Source organism: Talpa occidentalis, unplaced genomic scaffold, assembly GCF_014898055.3.
Source record: "Talpa occidentalis isolate TD23 unplaced genomic scaffold, MPIMG_talOcc4v2.1 talOcc4.5, whole genome shotgun sequence".
NCBI classification, from domain to species: domain Eukaryota; kingdom Metazoa; phylum Chordata; class Mammalia; order Eulipotyphla; family Talpidae; genus Talpa; species Talpa occidentalis.
Window position 1 is genome coordinate 126,240,454 of NW_023604861.1, and position 22,327 is coordinate 126,262,780.

Below are 22,327 nucleotides of genomic sequence, written 5' to 3' on the forward strand. Positions count from 1 at the left end.
AAACATTTGTAGGGTATTCCAAGCAGAAGGGAGAGTTGGAAAGAAGGAAGACTGGAGGGAGGGTATGTTTGATGCATGGCTAATTTACCTTGAGTGTTGTAAAGTGTAGTGAAAAATAAAGCTAGATAAGACTAGTTGGGGTCAAAACGTGGAGAACTGTAGAAGTCAGGCTGACAGGTATTTCTATACTAGGAGCCTTAGAGAGTTTTTCTGTAGGAGATAATATCTTTTCTCTTTTTTAAGCAGATTGGACCACTTGTGGGATTTAGTGTAGCAGACTGGGGAGGTAAGCTATAGAGGGTTGTGAGGATTGGAGTAGAACTCTCTTCAACTAGAAGAGTTGGAGGGGGTATAATTTTAGGTCATTCTCCCTACACCTATCCCACTTGTAAGTTCTTCAACTGAAGTCTTCACTTAAGTTTGCCAAGTCTCCCAAAGTTTTCACATATAGGAATTTCTAGAATGCTCTTCGACAGTGCACAAGGAGTCCCTTTACATCTGTGCCAATACTTGTTGATATCTTTCTGATAATAGCCATTCTATCAGGTTAGGGGGTATCTCATTGTGATTTTGATTTGCATTTTCCTGATCTTGAAGCTGAGCACCTTTTTATCAGTCTCTTGGCGATTAGTATATCTTTGGACAAATGTTGAGAATTTCTGCCCCTCCCCTTTTTTAAAAGATTTATTTGTTTATGCATACAAGAACTGGGGTACAGGCCAGAGGTATGGGGGTGAGAAGATCCACCAGAGACAGAGTAGGGAACAGAACAGGCAGATTGACTGAAATACACTGCTGAGGGGTGCAGAGGGTGAGTCAGGAGAGGTCTGCTGCGCCATGTGGTTAGCTCCCTGGCTGGCCGGGGATAGAACTCATGCTGCAGCGGCCGTGGACAGCCTCATAGGCTGCATCTTAACCCCTTGCGCCACCAGGGAGGCCCCAATTTCTGCCCATTTTTTAATGGATTTGTTTGGGTTTCCTCTTTGGTTGCTGTAGTTTCTGCAGCTGGATTTTACTGTTTATGTAAAATAGCCCCTTTTGATTTATCTGTTCTCACTATTGTCAGAATGGTTTTATTTTGCCTTTTTTTTTAATATACAAAAAGGCAGGTTTATTATATAAACAAGGAAAAGGAGGGTCTCCCTGTTGGCGCGAAGGGTTGAGCACAGTGCTGTGAAGCTGTCCACAGCCATTGCAGCATGAGTTTGATCGCCGGCCAGGGAGCTAACCCATATGGCACAGCAGACCTCTCCTGTCTCTCCCGCTGCTCCCCAGAGCAGTGTATTTCAGTCTGCCTCTTCTGTTCCCCACTCTGTCTCTGGTGAATCCTCTCACTCCCCTCCCCCACCTCTGGCCAGTACCCCAGCTCTTGTATGCATAAATAAATAAATAAATCTTAAAGAAAAAAGGAATGGAAAGGACACAGGCAAAGGCACAAGCAGGCAAAAAGAGCTGCATTTGAATGGGAAAGGGTTGTTAAAAAAAGATGCTTGCAGGGTCTTTAAGTTCTACAAAATATGTTAATAGTTTTATTTTTGCAAACATTTGACTGAATTGGATTCAGGTCTCAAACTCTGACCAGGGTTCTATGGGTTATTTCAATGTCAGTTAAGTTTTCAAAACCTTTTTGGTGCTATTTGGATTTGTTCCTTGTGTTTAACGTTAGCAGATTGTCTGGGATTTGAGTCGTGGTCTTTTCTAGGGGTTTCGAAACTATGGCCTGTGGGCTACATCCAACCCGCTGCCTACTTTTATTAATAAAAATTCATTGCAACACAGCCATGTCCATTGTTTCTGTATATTTCATGGCTGCTTTCGTTCTGTAATGGTCATAACTGAGCGATTGCAACAGACAGGCCCACAAAATCAAAAATATTTAATATGTGGCCATTTGTAGAAAATTTTGCTGATTCCCAATCTACCCCACAGTTTAGTACTCGAAGTCTGTTTATACTGTTTAGCATCCAGTCCACCTCTGTATAGCTCAAATGTTAGCCAACAAGTTCCTAATTGACTTGAAGGGGTCCCTCTTCTGGGTTCTTTCATATGCCGTCTCCCTGCACTTTCTGATTCTCTGGGACTCTCCCTTTTCATATCTTTGGCTAGAAATTTTAGGCATTCTTTCATCCCACTCTGCTGTGTACCGCTTCCAGCTATTCCCAGAGGACCTAGCTGTGGGAGGGAGTAAGAGCCACTGGGGTTGGTCTCATTCCTGTATTGGGAACACAGTTCCCCTTATTGTCAGGGAATGTTTCCCTTCTTCAGAGTTTTAGGCACCTGCTTGCTGTTGTTGCCATAGGATTACTTGGGGTTTGAGGTGTGAAAGAACAGGGACAATCAGAAATAGAGGAAAGAATTGGGGGAAATGTCTGCTTGGTTTCTGAGCATTAGGAGATTCCCATCTTGATGTAACTTGTCTATCCACGCTGATGCCCATTTCCAGCTTTTTGTGGTATGGTGAGTTCAGATCGAGAAACACTTGATTGAGGAAAAATTGCTCACTGCCAGTTTTTTTGGTACTTGGAATTCTGGTCTTACGTGCTTGCTACGGTTTACTTTTTTGGATTTGATTTGCCAATATTTTGGGGATTTTTGAATTTATGCCAATGAGAGATACTAGTCTGAGGTTTCTTCTCGTGTATTATTGTCTGGTTTTGGAATTAGTGTATTGCTGATCTCAAGAAGTTAGGAAATATTCTCCCTCCTTCTACCTTCTGGAAGAGATTGTGGAGAACTGGTATAATTTCTACCTTAAATGTTTGGCCGAATCCACCTGTGAACCTTTGTGGGTCTGATGCTTTCTGTTTTGGAAAATTATTAATTGGATTCAGGGTTTTTTGTTTTTTTTTTTTTTTTTTTTTGAGTAGTTATAGGTCTGTTTCTTTAGAATTTTGATAGGTTGTGTCTTTCAAGGGATTCATCCATTTCATTTTGGTTCTCAAATTAGTGTGCATAGAGTTACTCATAACATTCTTTTATTATCCTTTTAATGTTCATAAAATCTGTAGCAATCTATTTTCTTTCACATCTGTAATTTGTGTCTTTTTTCCCCTTAGTCTTAGTTTTATTGATTTTATTGATCTTTCCAAAGAACCAGCTTTGGTAATATTGATTTTCTCTTTGTTTTACTGTTTTTAACTTCACTTTGATTGCTGCTGTAACTTTAATAATTTCTTCTGCTTTGGATTTAATTTGATCTTTTCTAGTCTCCTAAGGTGGAAGACTAGATTATTGATTCTAGATCTTCTTTTCTAACATATGTAGTCAACACTGCTGAGGGGACCAGCGGGTGGCAGGAGAGGTCTGCGCGCCATGTGGGACCCTCCTCCGGTGGCCTGGGAGCAGCCGGGAATGGAACCTGGGATGGAACCGGCGCTGCAGAAGCTGCTGGCAGCTTCGCAACCCAGCGCTCAACTGCTGCCCCAACGGGGAGGCCCCAGGACTTTGTAGTTTTAATTGGGTATTCAGGGAGGTCTCATTGAGTAGTTGACTAAATATTTGAAGGAGTATGAAGGAACATGCTTTGCAGATACCCAGGGAACGAGCGTTCTATATACATGGGGGACTGTCAGCACAAATACTGAGGCAGGAATGTGCCTTTGTTGGTCTAGAACAGTGAGGAAGTCTGTGTAGTTGGAGAAGAGTGATTGAGAAGATGCTCAACCACTGCGCCACCGGGGAGGCCCTTTTTTTTTTTAAAGATTTATTTATTTATGCATACAAGAACCAGGGTACAGGCCAGATGTGCAGGAGGGTGAGAGGATTCACAAGAGATGGAGTGGGGAACAGAACAGGCAGACTGACGAAGTACACTGCTGAGGGGAGCAGCGGGCAAGACAGGAGAGGTCTGCTGCGCCATGTGGGTTGCTCCGAGGCCGGCGGGGATCAAACTGGCACTGCAGAGGCTGCGGACAGCTTCACAGCGCTGCACTCAACTGCCTGCGCCACCAGGGGAGGCCCAAATTAGTTTATTCTTATAATGCAAAAGTTCCTTTACTATTAGGAAATTATTAATTCATCAGATTATTAAAGTCAAAGATGAATAGCTATATGTAGAGATGGGTACTTGTCCAAGCTACCTGGATAGGAATTTTGTTTTCTAGGCCTTTTATCTTGGTATTACCAAGTGACCTATTTTTGCAGTGGAATGTGAGTAGAAGTAATGGGTCACCTGAGACAAAGTATTTAAGAATAAATTATTGGAGGGGCGAGGAGGAAAAATAGGATGTCTTTCTCTGTGTTGGATTGGATGCAGAGAATTGCATGGCCTAAGGCGTGGCACACCACTTGTTTGGGAAGAGCATGGTTTTTTGAATTGCTTCATTGAGGAAAGCTGCCCACTGGCTAGGAATTAGCTGTGTTAAGCTGTTAATAATCTGTTCATAACTCATTATGAATAATCTGTTCATAAGTAATTGTTAATATCTGAAGAATCTGTATTAAGCTAATGAAATTTGGAATTTGGTTATAATACATTATGGCTAAATTAATATGAGCTATGTGATTATAGCACATGTTAAAATAGCGATTAAAATTCTATATGTATCAAACTTTTAAATTAAAATATTAAATACAAACATACCCGGGTAGATTAACGTAAGTAGAATTACATTCTCTTTTTTGGGTGCTTTAGATAGCTGACTCTCTGTTAAGTGTACTTAAATGTATTTTACTCCTAAAACAGCAGTATTGGGAATATTGGAAGTGAAACTCAGTATAAAGTTTGTTGTAATAAAGCACTATATATATATATATAGTCTGATTGCTTTTCTTTTGATTTTGGGCAGAAGGGTAATTTTTAAAAACAATATTTTCAGATTAACAGCCAATATTACAATGATTGTGAAACTAAGACAAATATGAAAAAATTAGAAATAGACAAGAAGACTTGCTTAGTACTTTTATGCAGCATTGTTTTAGAACTTGTAGCTAGTGTAGTTTGGCATGCAGAATAATTGAGGTCTAAACATTAAGGAAGAGAAAAAGTATTGCAGATATTGTGATTGCCTTTTTAGAATCTCAAAAGCATCAACTAAAAACCTGTCAGAGATTTGGAAAGAGTTTAGAAAGATACAATTCTTATATATCAATACTTAGCAAAATATAATGAAAAGTAGAAAATATATGAGTATGCTGAATGAAATATGCACAGGATCTTGGTGAAGATAACTATAAAACCCAAAAAAGAACAGAAAAAAACTTGAAAAATAGAGGAGAACCAATTTGCACCCGCCTGGGAAGAATCAATATGATAAAAAGATTTCAGTCTTTATCAAATAAGTCATTTCAACTTTGGCAAAGCATATAAAATGTTAATCTGTCTTAGACTAAGTAGTTTTAAATAAGAGCATATTGAGGCATAACTTACATTATTAAATGTTAAAATGTATTAGGAAGATTAACATGGCACTGATGCGGGACTAAAAGGCACTGGTGAATAATATAGATGTGAACATGCACAGACAAATACATTTAAGAAGGTATATTATACAGGTAATGTTGAGAAGCCAAATCATCTTGAGAAAAAAAATTATGTCCCTGTTTCATATGTGCAACAAAATAAATTTTGAAAGCTTGACATTTTTATTGTAAGAAATGAAACCATAGAAGCAATAATGCTGCAATAAGCATATCCTTTTAGAATAAAAAAAGAAATGAAACCATAGAAGTAGATGTCATTAAGGCAAATATTTACAATATAGGTAGTAGAAGCTCCTGGCAAAAGTCCTAAATACTTAGTAAAGACTTTTATATCTCCAATTGTCCAGAGGTAAGCACTGATAATGGTTTCTACGATACATGGCCAGAAATTTTCTTTGTGTATGTGTGTATATGTATGTGTGTGTATAAAACTACCCTCTGCCCCCCAAAGGTAAAGAAATTAAAAATATATGCAAAATTCTGCAACTTGTATTTTTCACTTAATGGTTTGTAATTGTTTTGCATGTCTGCACAGAGTGCTGTATTGTTCTTTTCTCTCACAATATTTTATAATGACTAGCTTAAAATATGCTGCAAAGTTAAGGGAATTTTACAGGAATGCCCATATACCCACCACCTAGATACTGCCACTAACACTAACTTTTTAAAAATTTGTGCTAATGTACACATAAATAAATATTTATCATTTATCATTTTGTACACCATTCTGCTTTCCGTTTCTTCAAGTGACTATTTTAGATACCTCATATCATGTTTGGTTTTACATGACCTATTTCACTTAGCATAATGATTTTACAAGGTTGTAATATGTGTCAGAATTTCCTTTTTAAAGCTTAATAATATTTCATTGTATGTTTATACCACATTTTGTCTGTTCATCTGTCAATGCACAATTGATTTGCTTCCATGTCTTGGCTACTGGATAATGCGCCTGTAAACATGGGTGTGTACTGATTTATGATCCTGCTTTTGAGTCTTGTGGATGGATATATAACTGGAAGTGATACTGATGAATCATATAAACTATTTGTAGATTTTTTTTTTTTTTGTGGGACCCTCGTCGGTGGCCGGGCATCTAACTGGCACTACAGAGGCTGCGGGCAGCCTCGAAACCCAGAAACCCAGCGCTCAACCGCTGCGCCACCAGGGGAGGCCCCATTATTATTGTTATTTTGAGAGCAGCTATCCTAGTGGATGTGAAGTGATATCTCATTGTGGTTTTGATTTGCATTTCTCTAATGATTACTGTTGCTGAGCATCATTTCATATGTGTGTTGGCCCTTTGTATATCTTACTTGGAGAAATGTTTGCTGAGTTGTAGGAGCTGTTTATAAAGTCTGGCTGTTAACTCCAGAGCAGATATATAATTTGCAAATATTTTCTTCCATTCTTTAGGTTGCCTTTTCATTGCATTGTGTCCCTTGATGCAGAAAAGTTTTACACTTTGATGTTAAGTTCGTTTATTTTTTACTGTGTGCTCTTGACATCCTCATTGTTCTTTTTGATGGTACCATATTCTATTATTTGGTTATTCAGCTATCTGTTTTACCAATGTATTGGAAATCATATCTTTCATCTTAAGATGTTAAAACATGGTTTCAATAAATACTGCACATATTTGTCTAATTGTAACAATATGTTCATAGAACTGATTTTTAAATTGGAATTGCTGGATCAAGATGATTTCCTCCAAGGGCCTCCCCGGTGGCGCAACGGGTTAAGCACCGCACTATGAAGCAATCTGCAGCCTCTGCAGCACGAGTTCGATCCCTGGCTGGCCAAGAAGCAGCCCACATGGCGAAGCAGACCTTTCCTGTCTCACCCGCTGCTTTCCTCAGCATTGTGTTTAGTCATTTTGCCTGTTCTGTTCCCTGCCCTGTCTCTGGTGAATTCTCTTACCCCCTGCATCTCTGGCTTGTACCCAGCTCTTATATGCATAAATAAATAAATCTTTAAAGAAAAAATTAAAAACAACAACAACAACAACGATGTTTCCCTCCAATAGCAGTGGGTGATAGTATCTGTTCCCATACCCCGTCCAATACTGGGCTCTTAGTCCTTGCACCTTTGCCAGTTCAGTTAAAAAAAAAAAAAAATTTGCTTTCGATTTATATTTTATAGTTAATGGTTATATGACTGAGGTTGAATTTTTTTTAAGATGTTTACTGACCACTTGTATTCATAGTGTTCATATTTCTTTGAACTGTCTGCATATAACCTATGCCAATTCTTTGGTTTTGACTCACTGGTGTTTTCCTCATTGATTTATAATAACTTTCTCTGTGTGATAATGCTTTCCAATTATTTTCCCCCTTAGTGTTCTTTAGACTTTGTTTAAGGCTTTGTGTGTGGTTGTGGATTCATGTGTATTACTCGTGTTATTGAATTTTTCATTCTTATGTATCACATTTGGTAATATTTTTCTTCATATTGAACTGGGTTTTGGGCATACTTAACAAACGCATAACCCATAAAGGACATTATTTGACTACATAAAAATTAAAAAAACTTCTCTGGGTCAAAATAGTATTTGCACATGATAGAGAAATGTGGGAAGGAAAAAAAAAATTACCCACAGTCCTACCATTCAGTGTCAATGACCATTGCTATTCAACGTAATTTTTTCCAGGCTCTTCTCTTCCCCAACCTTGTTTCAGTTCAGGGAGTCATTAGTATGTAACATGGTCAGTGACCTTGAGGGGAGATAACGCTATTGATTGTGGAGGAAGGGATGCCTCTTCTTGCATGAAGTGGGTGCAGTTCACCAGACTTGCCAGCAAGTAAGGAGTTAGGAAGTGCAGAAACTAAAGCAGGAATATTGATGTTAGAAAGTCAAAGCTTACCATGATGAGCCTCAGAAATCTGTTCATATAAGACTGACTGCAGTGTTTTCCTTCTCTTCTGTTGAGCAACTTTCCAGTACTGTTTAGTAAAGGTCTCTTTAGAGTGCCTGCAGGTTTTTGTGTGTGTGTGTTTTTTTCTTTTAAACTGTGCAACAGCACCTAAAGAAAAATGGTATTTTAATCTACCTTCAAATTGGAGCTTTAACTAGAAATTACTATACCTTTGGGGGGAATGTCATCATGGTGACAGTATTAATCATCGTGAGAAAAAGCTGATTTTCCCCTCAAAGATATTCAGTTATCTAAGTTGGAATTACTTTGCTTCAGGAAGTCTTCTTTTAGTTCTCTCTTGACTAAAACATGGCTTTTGTTTTAGTGAAGAAGTGGGATTTTACTATGGAAACAAAATGAGAGCCTAAAATAATTTAGAAATTATTAAAAATGTATAATTAACTGCTGAAATTGCCCATTTTAAGTACCTGAGATAGTTGAAAAGAAAGGGTGTGACTGGGGATGAGAGCAGACTTCATGGAAGAGGTGAGATTTTATTTGAATTTGGTTCTTTACAGCAAGGATGTAGAAGGCCAGATTCTCTTTGACATCTTGGAAAATTTTGTTCTTAGACAATTGCCTTGTCTTGGTAGCTTCAAGGCATTGCTTTAGCTGTTTTCTGGGAATATTTTGTCTTATAGTTCAGTAATTCACAAAGCTTAAATAAAAAATTATGTGGATTTTTTTCTAGTATGGTTAAAGCCTTTTGTTCCTAGTAGACTCTAATTATTGCCAGTCTGTTCACCATAATTAGCTTTACTCTTATGAAACCCTGTCTGTGGATTCAGAATGCAAATTTATCTTCTACTCCAGTAGCTTTTTTTTTTTTAAAGATTTATTTATTTATTTATTTATTTATTTACTTATTTATTTATACAAGCACTGGGTATAGTCAGAAGCGCAGGGAGGGTGAGAGAATTCACCAGAGCCAGAACGGGGAGCAGAACAGGCAGAAGGACCGAAGCACACCGCTGAGGGGAGCAGCAGGCGGCAGGAGAGGTCCGTGTGCCATATGGGACCCTCCTCCGGTGGCCAGGCAGCAACTGGGGATTGAACCGGCAATGCAAAGGCTGTGGGCAGCCTCGCAACCCAGCGCTCAACCGCTGCGCCACCAGGGAGGCCCTACTCCAGTAGCTTTTAATCTGGGAATGAGTCCTTATCTCAGTTACGATTTTTAGAAAATGATTTAAAAAAAAAAAAATCCAAGGAACTAGAAGAAAGACCTTCAGGTATGGTTGGATTTAGTGTTGATACAAGGCGTAGGCCAGAGTTGTGTGTGTGAGTGAGAGCGTGTGTGTGTGTGTGTGTATGTGTGTGTTTTCACCACAGACAGAGTGTGGAGCAGAACAGGCAGATCCACTGAAATACACTGCTGAGAGGAGCTGTGGAGGAGACAGGAGAGGTCTGTTACGCCATGTGGATTAGCTGGCTGGTCCTGGGGATCACTCATACTTCAGTGGCTGGGGATAGCTTCATAGTGCTGAGACTTTAACCCCTGTACCACCAGGGAGGCCCAAATTAGAAATGTTATTTAAAACAACTAAAACCGGGCCTCCCCAGTGGCGCAGCGGTTGAGTGCTGGGTTGTGAAGCTGCCCGCAGCCTCTGCAGCGCCGGTTCGATCCCCGGCTGCTCCCTGGCCACCAGAGGAGGGTCCCACATGGCGCGTGGACCTCTCCTGCCGCCCGCTGCTCCCCTCAGCAGTGTACTTCGGTCCTTCTGCCTGCTCTGCTCCCCGCTCTGGCTCTGGTGAATTCTCTCACCCTCCCGCGCTTCTGACTGTACCCAGTGCTTGTATAAATAAATAAATAAATCTTAAAAAAAAAAAAAATTAAAAAAAAAAAAAATAAAACAACTAAAACCATGTTTTGAGCTGCCAGAAATGTTTTAAAAGAAACATCTCAATATTTAGGCCCTTTAACTTTTTTTTTTTAAGGGGTAAATCATTTATTTTTGTCAATTATGGACACTTTTGACTTCATTCCTTTTTCCTTCTTGATTATTTGAATGGTAAGGTACATTATGGAAAATTAAAAATAAAAGTGTAAAGAAGCAGGAAAAATCAACTTAATTCTACTTCAAGAGGAGTATTCTGTAGTTAATTTGGTGTCAGAGTTCCTCTTTGGAGTTTGGTGAGATACGTGGCTCTTCCTCCAGAAAAAGATACACTAAATACGGTACATAACTCCAAAGGGGTTCATGAAATCCTGGAAACTAGCTGAGGGCTAGACTTACAAATTAATAACTGATCTAACACCATTAACATTTTGGCATTTATTTTTCCTGTTTCAGGTATTATCTAGTTGAAGGGCAGTAACCATAGAGGTCTTTGTTTTGCTTTTCAACTAATAATCTTCTTGGGAGGGGAGATAAATCAATTTGCTCTATTATGTTAGTTATTGAATATTTAGATTATTTTTACAGCGGATGGAAATGATACTGCAAGTACCTCTATTTCCTATGTATTTCTGTTATTTTGCTTTTATAGGTTGCTAGAAGAAGTGTCTGGATAAAGATGTCAATCTTTGAAAGGCCCTTAACATTACATATTACTAAATTGCTTTACAGAAAGGTGTATCAGTTTACCTTCCCAGCTATGTAGTGTATAAGTGCCTATCTTATTCAACCCTCTAAGTATTCAATATTAATAAACCAGTTTTGAAAATTTTTGCTAGAGCACAGATAAACTTTCAGGCATAGAAAGGAGTGGAGATGTTATTAGATATAGAGAGCAAGCAGCGTGAGCAAAGGGGGTGTGCTGGCAGTGTGAGAGGAGCTACCTGCCAGAGTTGCAAGGAAAATCCGAAGCTAGGGGCCTCTGGGGATGTGTTGTAGGACACTGAAAGACTTTCCTAGTTCATCTCATATTAAGCCCCCTCTTGTCACCAGCTTCTCAAGGGATTGTTTCTTTATTCTATGTACCTCCAAAGTTTGGCACTTAAGAAGCACTGGTGAATGTTTGTTACACTAAGAGTTACTTTTTAGTAGTATGGATGTGTAACTGATTGAGAGGGAGTATGGCATAATGCTTAGGAACAAATAGTTTTGTCCTTTATCACTTACTAGCTGATGTGAATTGCAAGTTATTTAATTTCTTTGTGCCTCAGTTTTCACATCTGAAAAATGGGATAAAATATTATCTACCTCATAGTCATAGGTTTGTTGTAAAGATTCAAAGATGATATGTGTAAAGCTTTTAGAATAGTACCTCTCACTTAAATGCTGGATGTGTATTAAATGTTACTGTTATTATCGGTAACTTACTGTTTTGGGAGAATTAGGTTTTGAGAACTGTTTTTGCATGAAATAGGAAGTGCGCAAGAACACTCAGACTTTTTGGATAATCAGCTAAAAAAGAATCTAAGCCAGCAGTGGACTAGATCAGAATGGCTTTATAGAGTTGTTCAGTATTGAGGAACCTTGAGGTTAACTTACGGAGCTTATAAAGTCAGCCTCTGTAATCTCTGGATTTTCATAGCTGCCTCTCTGAAGTCATTTGTATTTAAATTTTGTTAGTGACTTATACTCAAGTTTCTGTGGTTGAATCTACAAACTTATTTGCATTAATACTCATTTCTCTTATTCTTCTTGTTTAAAAGAAAAACTAAAGCCAGTCTTGCCACCTATGTTCCTAATTCCGTCAGTCAGCCATAACATGTTTTAGGCCTACGTATGTGATAGGCACTAGGGTACTAGGTGAACAGACCAGATAGTTCTAGTTCTCATGAAGTTTATATGCCAGTGGCTAAGACAAATGATCTAAAATGGGGTTAAAATAAATACAGTGTGATAAGCACAATTAGGGTGAATAGGGTGCTGCTATAGGGAGCATATTGCTTTTTAAATCATGGGAAGATGAAAATGCCCAAGGAGAATAGAAATTGAGATGAGAAAGAGAGTCCTGCAGAAGATCACCATTAAAAGACTGGAGATTGAAAAATTGCTGGTGAAGTAGGAGGGAAGTGAGAGTCTGGTGGTGTCACAGAAGCTGACAAATGAGGAGTGCATCAGGACAGGGGGTGGGCATCAGCACATACTGCTAAGCAGCCAGGTGAGAGCCTCTCCCTCTTTCCTCCTTGGATATTTGGCTCTATTAGTTATTTCTTTTGTTCAAATTCCATATATTTCTTGGTATTATCAGTTTAGTTCCTGAACTCAGAATAGTGTTTATTTAGTTGAGTTTGGTAGCTGAGGGACACTGCATCCTTTTAATTGTGTTCCTTAATGTCAAAAACTGTCAGTAGTACCTTCGGATGAGGGACTTGTCAAACTATATTTGACTCTATTAGGCTCTCATGTTGGAATGGAAGCATTGGACTAGCTATGGATACCTTTGCCTCCTTTTATTCTGGCTTAATGAAACTTTTCATTGGACAAAATAATTTTTCTTTCTCCCCCCTCCACATTTCCTATACTGTTCAGGAAGAATTATTTTAATTCCCACTGCTGCCTCTGGACTTCCCCATTCAGTTTGGTTTCTTTCTTCCTGACCAAATGGAATCTGAACTTTAAAACTAAAGAGCTCCTCGTTGCTAAATATGGTAGATTTTGCACTTAACTTCTAGGGAGCTTTTGGTTTTGTGGACCACTTCATCCCTTTCTAATGCTTTTGATTTTGTGAGGCACTATATTCGTCTGATTTTCTTCCTGTTCCTTTGGCCACTCCTTAGTTTATTTGCTAGTTTTTCTTCTTTGACTCTTAAACATTGGTATACTAGTTCTCTACTGCAGGTTCTCGTCACTTACTCTGCGTATTTCCTGGGTGGCCTCTCTCACTACTGGGACATTAGTCCCTAATTAAGGCTTTGGGACAGTAGAAAAACCATGTAGCATCAGTATAAATGCATAAAGATTATTTTTATTTCTACATTTTAAAAGTAAAATAAGGTTCATCTAAAATTACACAAAATTCAGGCTGTATGTATCTGTGCTTATCTGGAATGAACTCATAAGTGCAGCAATAATTGAAATGAAATACTACTGTAACTTAGATGATTCAAATAGAATCTTTGGGGCTATTTAGATTATCCTTGCAGACTCAAATAATTTTTGTATCCAATCAGCTAGATGGTGAGAATTTACAAACAAAGAAAATGATGTATTAATGACTTTAATTCTTCTGAGCACTTACTCAGATGGTCATAAAGTAGTTTCTCAAAATAGTGTTTTGTAGTTCTACTAACATTGCCAATGCAGTGATACTTTGTTTGATAAACATTGCCCTCCTGTGGTTAAAGTAAGCTAAATGTTCTGCAAAATCCCTGTAATCTTTCCACTTACATAAAATTTGTGGTAAAACAATGTAACAGTAATAATATATAGAAAATCAGTGAAGTCCTCACTAAAAGATACACATATATTTCAGGTCTCTGTTTCTTTTTCTGTAATACTGTTTATTGAGGTAATGTTGGTTTATAAAAGTCCTTCATTTCTGGTAGCTTAATCTTTCATGTCAGTATACTTAAGTAGTTTTATATAAATGGTAATATTCAGCCATATTAAAATGAAGTGATTCTTTGTTCTGTTTGCTCACTTTTTCTGTAATTTTTCTTTTTTATATCTAGTCTGTCACTGAGTTCACTGATTCCTCTTTTTTTTCCACTTTGCAGTTGGGCTCTTTCAGAGAATTTTGGTTTTTACTGTGGCTATTGTTATTTTTTAATTCTCAAATTTTGTCTAACACACATACACCTTCTTTCTCTGCTGAGATTCTCTTTTAAAAGATTTATTTTTTAGTTATTTATGCATACAAGATCTGTGTACAGGCCAGAGGTGGGGGGGCGGGCGGTGAGAGGATTCACCAGAGACAGTGGGAAGCAGAACAGGCAGATCTACTGAAATACACTGCTGAGGGGAGCAGTGGGTGAGACAGGAGAGGTCTGCTGTGTCATGTGGGTCACCGCTCTGGCCGGGGATTGAACTCTTGCTGCAGTGGCTGGCAATAACTTAATAGCGCTGAGACATTAACCCCAGGACCACCAGTGAGGCCCTGCTGAGATTCTCTTTCTTTTTTCCTTTGAGCATGGCTATAATCTTTAAGGTCTTTGTCTGATGTTTTCAACATCTATATCATCTTCGATTTGTCATGTGTGGGGTGTTTTTCCCTTGGGAGTTACTGAGATTTTCTTGTTTCTTCATTTGTTGATTGGGTTGTATCTTACACATTTTGATGTTATGTTATGATACTCTGTATCTTAAATACTGTGGAAGTGTGTGTGTGTTCACAAGTTAATACTCACTTATGTGTAGTAAAACTCCAATGTGCAATTTTCAGTGTTTGCCCAGTTGTTCTGAGCTGTTCTGTTTGTATACCACCTAGTGGCTAATTTGGGAACTTGATAGTATGTTCTTGGATCAGATCCACAAATGTAAAGTTCTAGGATGATACCAGTGTTATTTGTAGAACTCCCAGTGTCATTTTCTTGGACTCCTTTCTTTCTGCAAGTTCCCTCACACTTTCTGGCTTCTAGAAACCTAGCTGCTTCTTTTCCCTCTGGATAGACAACGAGGGTTTTTGTTTCTCTATTTTATCTCACCCTTCCATAACTTCATTTGCTTTCTGTGCTAAAGAGCCTGGTGGCAGAGAAAGAGTATAAGCCCTAGGGATTTCCTCCACACTTGTGGGGCCAGAAAGAATTCTCTGTTATAGTTTTGGGGCCATGTCAAGCCACTGCTGGTAATCATCACTTTACCTGCCACAGCTGCTGTGTTGGCTTGTTTTGGAGCCATTTCTGCATACACTTAGTGTACAGCTCTGAGTTTGAACTGTGTTTTCATTTGTGATTTCCTCCCCCAATCACCTGCTGCCATTTTCAGAGTCCTCAACTAGTTGCCATATGCATTCTTCTTATTTTTTTAAAGATTTATTTATTTATGCATACAAGAACTGGGGCATAGACTAGAGGTACAGGGGGTGAGAGGATTCACCAGAAACAGAGTGGGGAACAGAACAGGTAGATTGACTGAAATACACTGCTGAGGGGAGCAGCAGGCGAGACAGGAGAGATCTGCTGGGCCATGTGGGTATCTCCCTGGCTGGGGATGGAACTTGTGCTGCAGAGGCTGTGGATTGCTTCCTAGTGCTGTGCTTAACCCTTTGCGCCACCAGGGAGACCCCGCCATATGCATTCGATCATGCTTTTAGTTGTTTTCAGTGGGAGAAATAGGATGAACTGAGTTTGCTCTGTTTTTATCAGCACTGGAACACAGGTTAGATTTTAATTTCATTGTAACTATTGTTCTTTGATTCGGGTACCAGTTCTTGAGCATCCATGCTGTATTAAGTGGCTTTGCTGGAAATGTAAAGATGAATAATCTTTAAGGTGCTTACAGTAGGTCCACAGGTAGATAGGTGTTGTGGGGGTGGAGGCAGAAATTACACAATTTCATGTTACACTTTAATAATAATGTAGTTAATAATCTTAATCCTATTTGATCCATTACTGCTTTTAAGAATTGATATTGTGACTTAAAAGAGAAAAAAAGAAACCTATTTATATTTCATTAATGTTTCACTTTTGTTGTTATCCTGAAATATAAGGGATAAAAGTCTCCGGATATGTATGTATGGGGTATGTATAATACATAGGTGTATGTATTAATCCATAGTTATAATGTGAACAATTAGTATAGTTTCATGTATAATTATAACAACAACTTAAAAAGAAATAATTTATTTTTGTATACTTGTTTCTCAGGTCTTAGAAAAATACCCCAATACACCCATGAGTCATAAAGAAATTCTTCAAGTTATCCAGAGAGAAGGACTAAAAGAAATCAGGTGAGTTGTTAAAATATTACTAGTCTTGATTGTATTACTTGATTATAATACTCTAGGATATTTTGTATATAACAGTGGAGATTGAAGATTATTAAATAGTAACCCTCTTTGTTAATTTGATTTAAGTTGTCAGATCTTTGTAGTTTTCAGTCATAGCACAGTTAAAAACTAAAAGTATCTTTGAAAAACATTCTCAAGAAAGAAGCAGTTCACTCCACACCCATGCACTTTAATTCTTAGGAAGGCCCGGAGCCATCTTCAAGCCTTCATCTATCAATGCAGGTTTTTATATTAATCAGCTTGGTTATGAGCAGATAACAAGGTACTCTAATGAAGGAGGAGTGCTGGAGGTAGACAGTCTAGGAAGAAATAACCTTAGCCAAAAAAGAATAAAATGCCAAAAACTTATAATGTAGTGTACATTTCAATAAATAATCTTAAAATGTTTAATTATAAGTTTGAGATTTATACAGGACCAAAGATAAAGCACACCTTAGTTTCTAAGAGTCTTATTGTGTTATAGTAGCACATAATCATTACTATTCATAAACAAGACCGTGAATTGTTAAAGTGTTAAAATTGTGTTAAATATATGTTAAGGCAGAAGTTTGGGAGTCTACATTAGAGATACTTCCATTCAGGTGTAAAAAGTTGTAGTGCATTAGGGCCTCCCTATTGGCCCAAGGGGTTAAGACGGAACCTAGGAAGCTGTCTGCAGCCACTGCATCATGAGTTCGATCCCGGGCCAGAGAGCTACCCACATGGTGCAGCAGACCTCTCCTGACTTGCCCACTGCTCCCCTCAGCAGTGTATTCCAATCACTCTGCCTGTTCTGTTCCCCACTTTGTTTCTGGTGAATCCTCTCACCACCTCTGCACCTCTGGCCTGTGTCCCAGCTCTTGTATGCATAAATAAAAATAAATCCTTAATAAAAAAAAGGTGTGGTGCTTTAGAACTGTTATTCTAGTTATTCTCAGCTAGGGATAAGAACTGGAAAAGGGTTCAAATTTTTGGTGGGTATTTTTTATTTCAGAAAGAAGCGAGCACTATGGAATTTAATGGGCAGGTAACAGGGCTGCTAAAATGGTCTTGTGTGGCCCATTTTTCATATTGAAGAACTGTTTAGCTCAGATGCTGATCATGTTTCTATTGAGAAATAGTGATCCATGGTTAGATACCTATAAATGGACAGTATCTTTTTTTTTAAAGGATTTATTTTCATTTATTTATACATACAAGCACTGGGGTGTAGGCCAGAGGTGCAGGGAGGCGGGAGGGTAAGAGGACTCACCAGAGAGCAGAACAGGCAGATCTACTGGAATATACTGCTGAGGGGAGCAGCAAGCGAGAGACAAGAGAGGTCTGCTGCACCATGTGGGTCAGCTCCTTGGCCTGGGATCAAACTATTGGCAGCAGTGGCTGCCAATAGCTTGATAGCTCTGAGACTTTAACCCCTGTGTCAGCAGGGAGGCACTGAGTAGACATTTTCTTTCTTTCTCTCTTTCTCTCTTTCTTCTCTCTTTCTCTCTTTCTCTCTTTCTCTCTCTCTCTCTCTCTCTCCTCTCTCTCTCCTCCCCTCCTCCCTCCTCCTCCCTCCTCCCTCCCTTCTTCCCCCCTTCTTCCCTCCCTCCCTCTCCCTCCCTTCTTCCTTCCTTCTTCCTTCCTCCCTCCCCCTCCCTCCCTCCCTCTCTTCCTTCCTTCCTTCCTTCCTTCCTTCCCTTCTCTTTCTCTCTCTGTCTCTCTCTCTATCTCTCCCTCTTTCTCTCTCTCTCTCTCTCTTCTCTCCCTCCCTCCCTCTCCCCTGGGGTACAAGTCAGAGGTGTGGGAGGGTGAGAGAATTCACCAGAGACAGAGTGGGGAGCAGAACAGGCAGACTGATGAAATACACTGCTGAGGGGAGCAGAGGGCAAGACAGGAGAGGTCTGCCACGCCATGTGGGAATCTCCCTGGCTGGCCGGCAATCGAGCCTATTCTGCAGAGGCTATGGACAGCTTCAAACAGCGCTGCACTCAACTTGCTGCGCCACTGGGGAGGCCCTAACTAGAGATTTTCTGATTCCAACTTCCGTATTGGGTGGAATAAGCTCTTCCTCCCCCAAAAGTCTTTGTCTCCAAATTGGGGTTTTTTTCTTGAAGCACATTCCTGCTTTCTTTTGGGTTAATATTAAATTGTATTATTTCAAACTTATATGTAACATAAATTATAAAAAGTGAAAATGAAATGTCCTCATCACCAGTACCATCGGGCTGCTTCTACACTATTGGTTTCACTTCCCTTTTTTGTTATTTAGAACTTCCCTACTTTGCTGAATGAGGGCGGTGAGCACACACATCCTTGCCTCCTTTTTTATAGGGGGGAAGCATTCAGTCATGCTCCATTAAGTATGATATTAGGTATGGGTTTTTTTTTTAGATGTTCTTTATCAATGTGAGGAAGTTTCTCTTTACTCTTTCCTAGGGCTGCTTTAACAGGGTACCTCAAAACAGTAGAAATTAATCTTTGAAATTCTGGTGGCTGGAAATCTGAAGTCAAAGTTTCGGCAGCATTGCTTCCTCTTAGAAGACTCCTGAGGGAGAATGTGGCAGCCTCCCTCATAGATTCTGGTGGTTGCCTAGAGTCTTTGGAGTTCCATGTCCTGTGGTTCATCACTCCAGTCTCTCTCTCTTTTCATATAGCATTTTCCGTGTGTCCCTCTTTCCAATAAGGACACAAGTCATTGGATTAGGGCCACTAGGATTACATCATATTAACTTGATAACATCTAAAGACTGTTTCCAAATAAGGTCACATTCACAGGAACCTGAAGTGAGGATATTCCTTTGGGGGAGGTGGAACAGAGCACAGGGTGGGAATGATGACAGTTCAACCTAAAATGCCCTCTGTTTTAGTTTAGCTTAGAGTTTTTATTAAGAATGGCTGTTGATTTTTGTCTGGTACTTACGTGATCAATTGGTATGATCATATGGTTTTTCCTATTTAATCTATTGATAAGGTGCATTACATTGATTGCTTTAGGAATACTGAATGAGACTTGTATACCTGTGGTGGTAATACAATTATTTTTGCTGCATTTGTTTTGCTAACGTATCTGGGGGTTCAGTGACATGGTTATCTCCTGATACTTCACCACTGTCCCCTGAATCTCTGCTTATTTTTTTCCAACCTTTTTTTTCTCTCTGTTTCAGATTGGATAACTTCTATTTCTTTATCCTCACATTTCTTGACTCTCTTCTCTGTTTTCTACATCTGGCTATTGAATCCCTAATTTAGAGCTATTTTTAAAATTTCAGATTTTATATCTTTTAGTTCTGAAATTCTTTAGTAGTTCTTTCTCTTCCGAAAACTTCCATTATTTAAAGTTCTTTTGTCTCTACCTCACTAAGTATAGTAATAATGAATCTTTGAAACTTTTTGTCTGTTAAATCCAACAAGTTTGGGTACCTCAGTGTTGGCGACTGTTGGTCGTCTTTTCTCCTGGGGACCACCCTGTTGCACTTTGAGAATTTATCACATTTTTCTGGGTGGCTTATTGAGAAATTTAAGGTTGTAGTCCATCTTTTTTTTTTTTTTTTTTTTTTTTAAAGATTTATTTATTTATATAAGCAGTGGGTACAGTCAGAAGCGCGGGAGGATGAGAGAATTCACCAGAGCCAGAGCAGGGAGCAGAGCAGGCAGAAGGACCGAGGTACACTGCTGAGGGGAGCAGCGAGCGCGGCAAGAGAGGTCTGTGCGCCATGTGGGACCCTCGCCGGTGGCTACATGTTCTCTTACCTTCTGTAGGTGTTGGTTCAGTAATCACTCTAGTCTCCAAAACATCTGTTTCATGCGTGAGCTTCTCTGGGTTAGTCTGAGATACTACCAGTGTTTCAGTTCTCAAAGCCTTTTCTGTAGTACCTGGGAATGTCCCAAGAATGCACAGCTCAGGGATCAGACCAGGCCTTTTGTGGGAATTAGGTTGTTCCTTTCTCCAGTTCTCTCTAGCTTTGTGTGCTTCCCCCACCTCCTGTCCCCCACTCACTACTCTAACTTGCAGTGTCCAGTTCCCCTTTCTTTTAGCCAGTAAAGTGGGTGCGCCATGTGGGTTGCTCAGTGTGGAACTTTGTTCAGAGTTTTATCTGTCTCTTATCTTAGTTTATCTCCCCAACTAGGGGGCTGGCCTTTAGTCAAAGTGGTGAGGACAAACCCCCCAAAATTCACTCTGATATAGGAGTTCTACCAATGCAAAGTTAGAACAGTCCACATGACCATCCTATGTTATTAGATCAACTGCATGGTTCAGAGGCCTCCAAGTTATGTTATAGTTGATGCCACTGATTGAAAGTCCCCACAAATGAGCGATCTCTTCCATTCCTAAGCCTCTCCTCCCTCCCCTTTTCCAAATCAGTCTCTTTATTTCAGTCATAGGATGTTATAGCTTGAAAAGATAATTAGGATACTACACTTGCATCTTGTATTTTTTTTCATAGAAGAATTAAGGAGATTGAGACTTGGCCATAGTCATGCAGCTAGCTCAGTGAAACTAGAAACCCAGGCTACCTGCTTCTGGTTTTGCTCTTTCAAGGTATCCTACTGTCTCTAAATCTATAGTTCTCTTTCATCCTCCGTTTAATATATTTGTTGTATTATTTTTCAAATAAAATTTATATCTTGTGTGCTTACATAACAAAAAAAAGTTAGTTACTATCTAATTGTAAATTATTTTCTGAAAAAATTTGAAATAGAAACCTCAGCCATATAATAACCTGGCTTCTGAAAAGGTCAGTATATTTTTAAAGAACTTATCCTACCGGAACATTTATTTTTTTTTTAATTCTATTTTCTTTTTTTTTTTTTTTCAAAGATTTATTTATTTATGCATACAAGAGCTGGAGTACAGGCCAGAGGTGTGGGGGGTGAGAGGATTCACCAGAGACAGAGTGGGAAACAGAACAGGCAGACTGACCGAAATACACTGCTGAGGGGAGCAGTGGGCGAGACAGGAGAGGTCTGCTGTGCCATGTGGGTTGCTCCCTGGCTGGCCGGGGATCGAACTCGTGCTGCAGAGGCTGCGGACAGCTTCATAGGACAGCTTCATAGGTTGCGTCTTAACCCCTTGCACCACCAGGGAGGCCCTTACTGAACATTTAAATAGATCTTTATATTGTTATTTGGCAGAGCTCCAAACTGTTGTGTGGCAAAAGTTTTTCTTCCCTTTCAGTCTTGTATTCCAAGCAAACTCCTTTAGGGTGGGAATTGTAAAGAACCATCTACAAAGATCATGCTCAATGAAACTTCCTGATATGGGAGGAGTCACATTGCATTTACTTACAAACAAAATAATCCTCAAATAAAAGCTAATCAGATCACTTAATCCCTCCCCCACCTTTTTTTTTTTAATGCAAAAAGTATATGGCAAGGGAAATAAAGGCAACGTTTTCTACTGCTTTTCAGCAGAAACCATTATTTCTGCAGAGCAAGTCATTTGCAATCTGAATTGCTTTGAGGTGGTTTTAGTTGTAGAATGAAGAACATCATTAATTAAATTGATACCATATTTATCTAATGTTGACTGATGCATTTATCTGTGAGTTGCAGTCTGTTTTAAAGTACTTAGACTTTGTAGGGATGCCAAAAGGGTTAATGATGAAAAGACAAAGGAAAAAGTGCTTGGATATTGATAGAAGAGTATTCTCACTATTCGATACTCAGATTCTCAATGAGTTCTGTTTTGGATCAAAGGAAAGCTAAATAAACTTTAGGGTCCATAGCTGATGGCTTTATGATGGCTCCTTGAAATTGAAATGCATGGGAAGAATATTAAGGATGGGGAATATTTTTTGTATCCACATTTAACTGCTGTTACAGCTTTACTTTGCCACATAAATAAGATCCTGTAACTGTTATCTGAAATGGTTTAGACTATTTAATGGAATTTAATTGTGCATTATTAGACACCGTGATATTTTGGGCTAACTTGTAAATGCTAAAGAAGAAATTGTTTTTATGTAGCAAAGGGGGGTTGCTAATTTGTGGAATTGTGGATATTGCTGGGAGGGGAAGGGAGAAATAAAATTATTGTTGCTTTGTAAAGAAAAATTAAAAGTTCTTTTTTTTCCCTCCTTTTATTTTCTTGGGGTGCATTCCAACTCCAGAAGGTAAGATGTATTACTTTATTCTAAAGAAGTATTATACAGTTATAAAGCACTTTTGCCAGTTTATTTGAACTTCCCTTT

At 39.0% G+C, this 22,327-nt stretch overlaps 1 protein-coding gene across 1 annotated transcript in view; it reads left to right on the forward strand.

Moving 5' to 3' along the window:
• ASXL2 (ASXL transcriptional regulator 2) overlaps positions 1–22,327 on the forward strand; it is an 88,641-nt gene that overhangs the window by 12,247 nt on the left and 54,067 nt on the right. The window contains exons 2-3 of the mRNA XM_037528396.2: positions 16,033–16,115; positions 22,247–22,249. Of these exons, the coding sequence (XP_037384293.1) occupies positions 16,033–16,115; positions 22,247–22,249 (86 nt within the window). The remainder of the gene's footprint in view (positions 1–16,032; positions 16,116–22,246; positions 22,250–22,327) is intronic.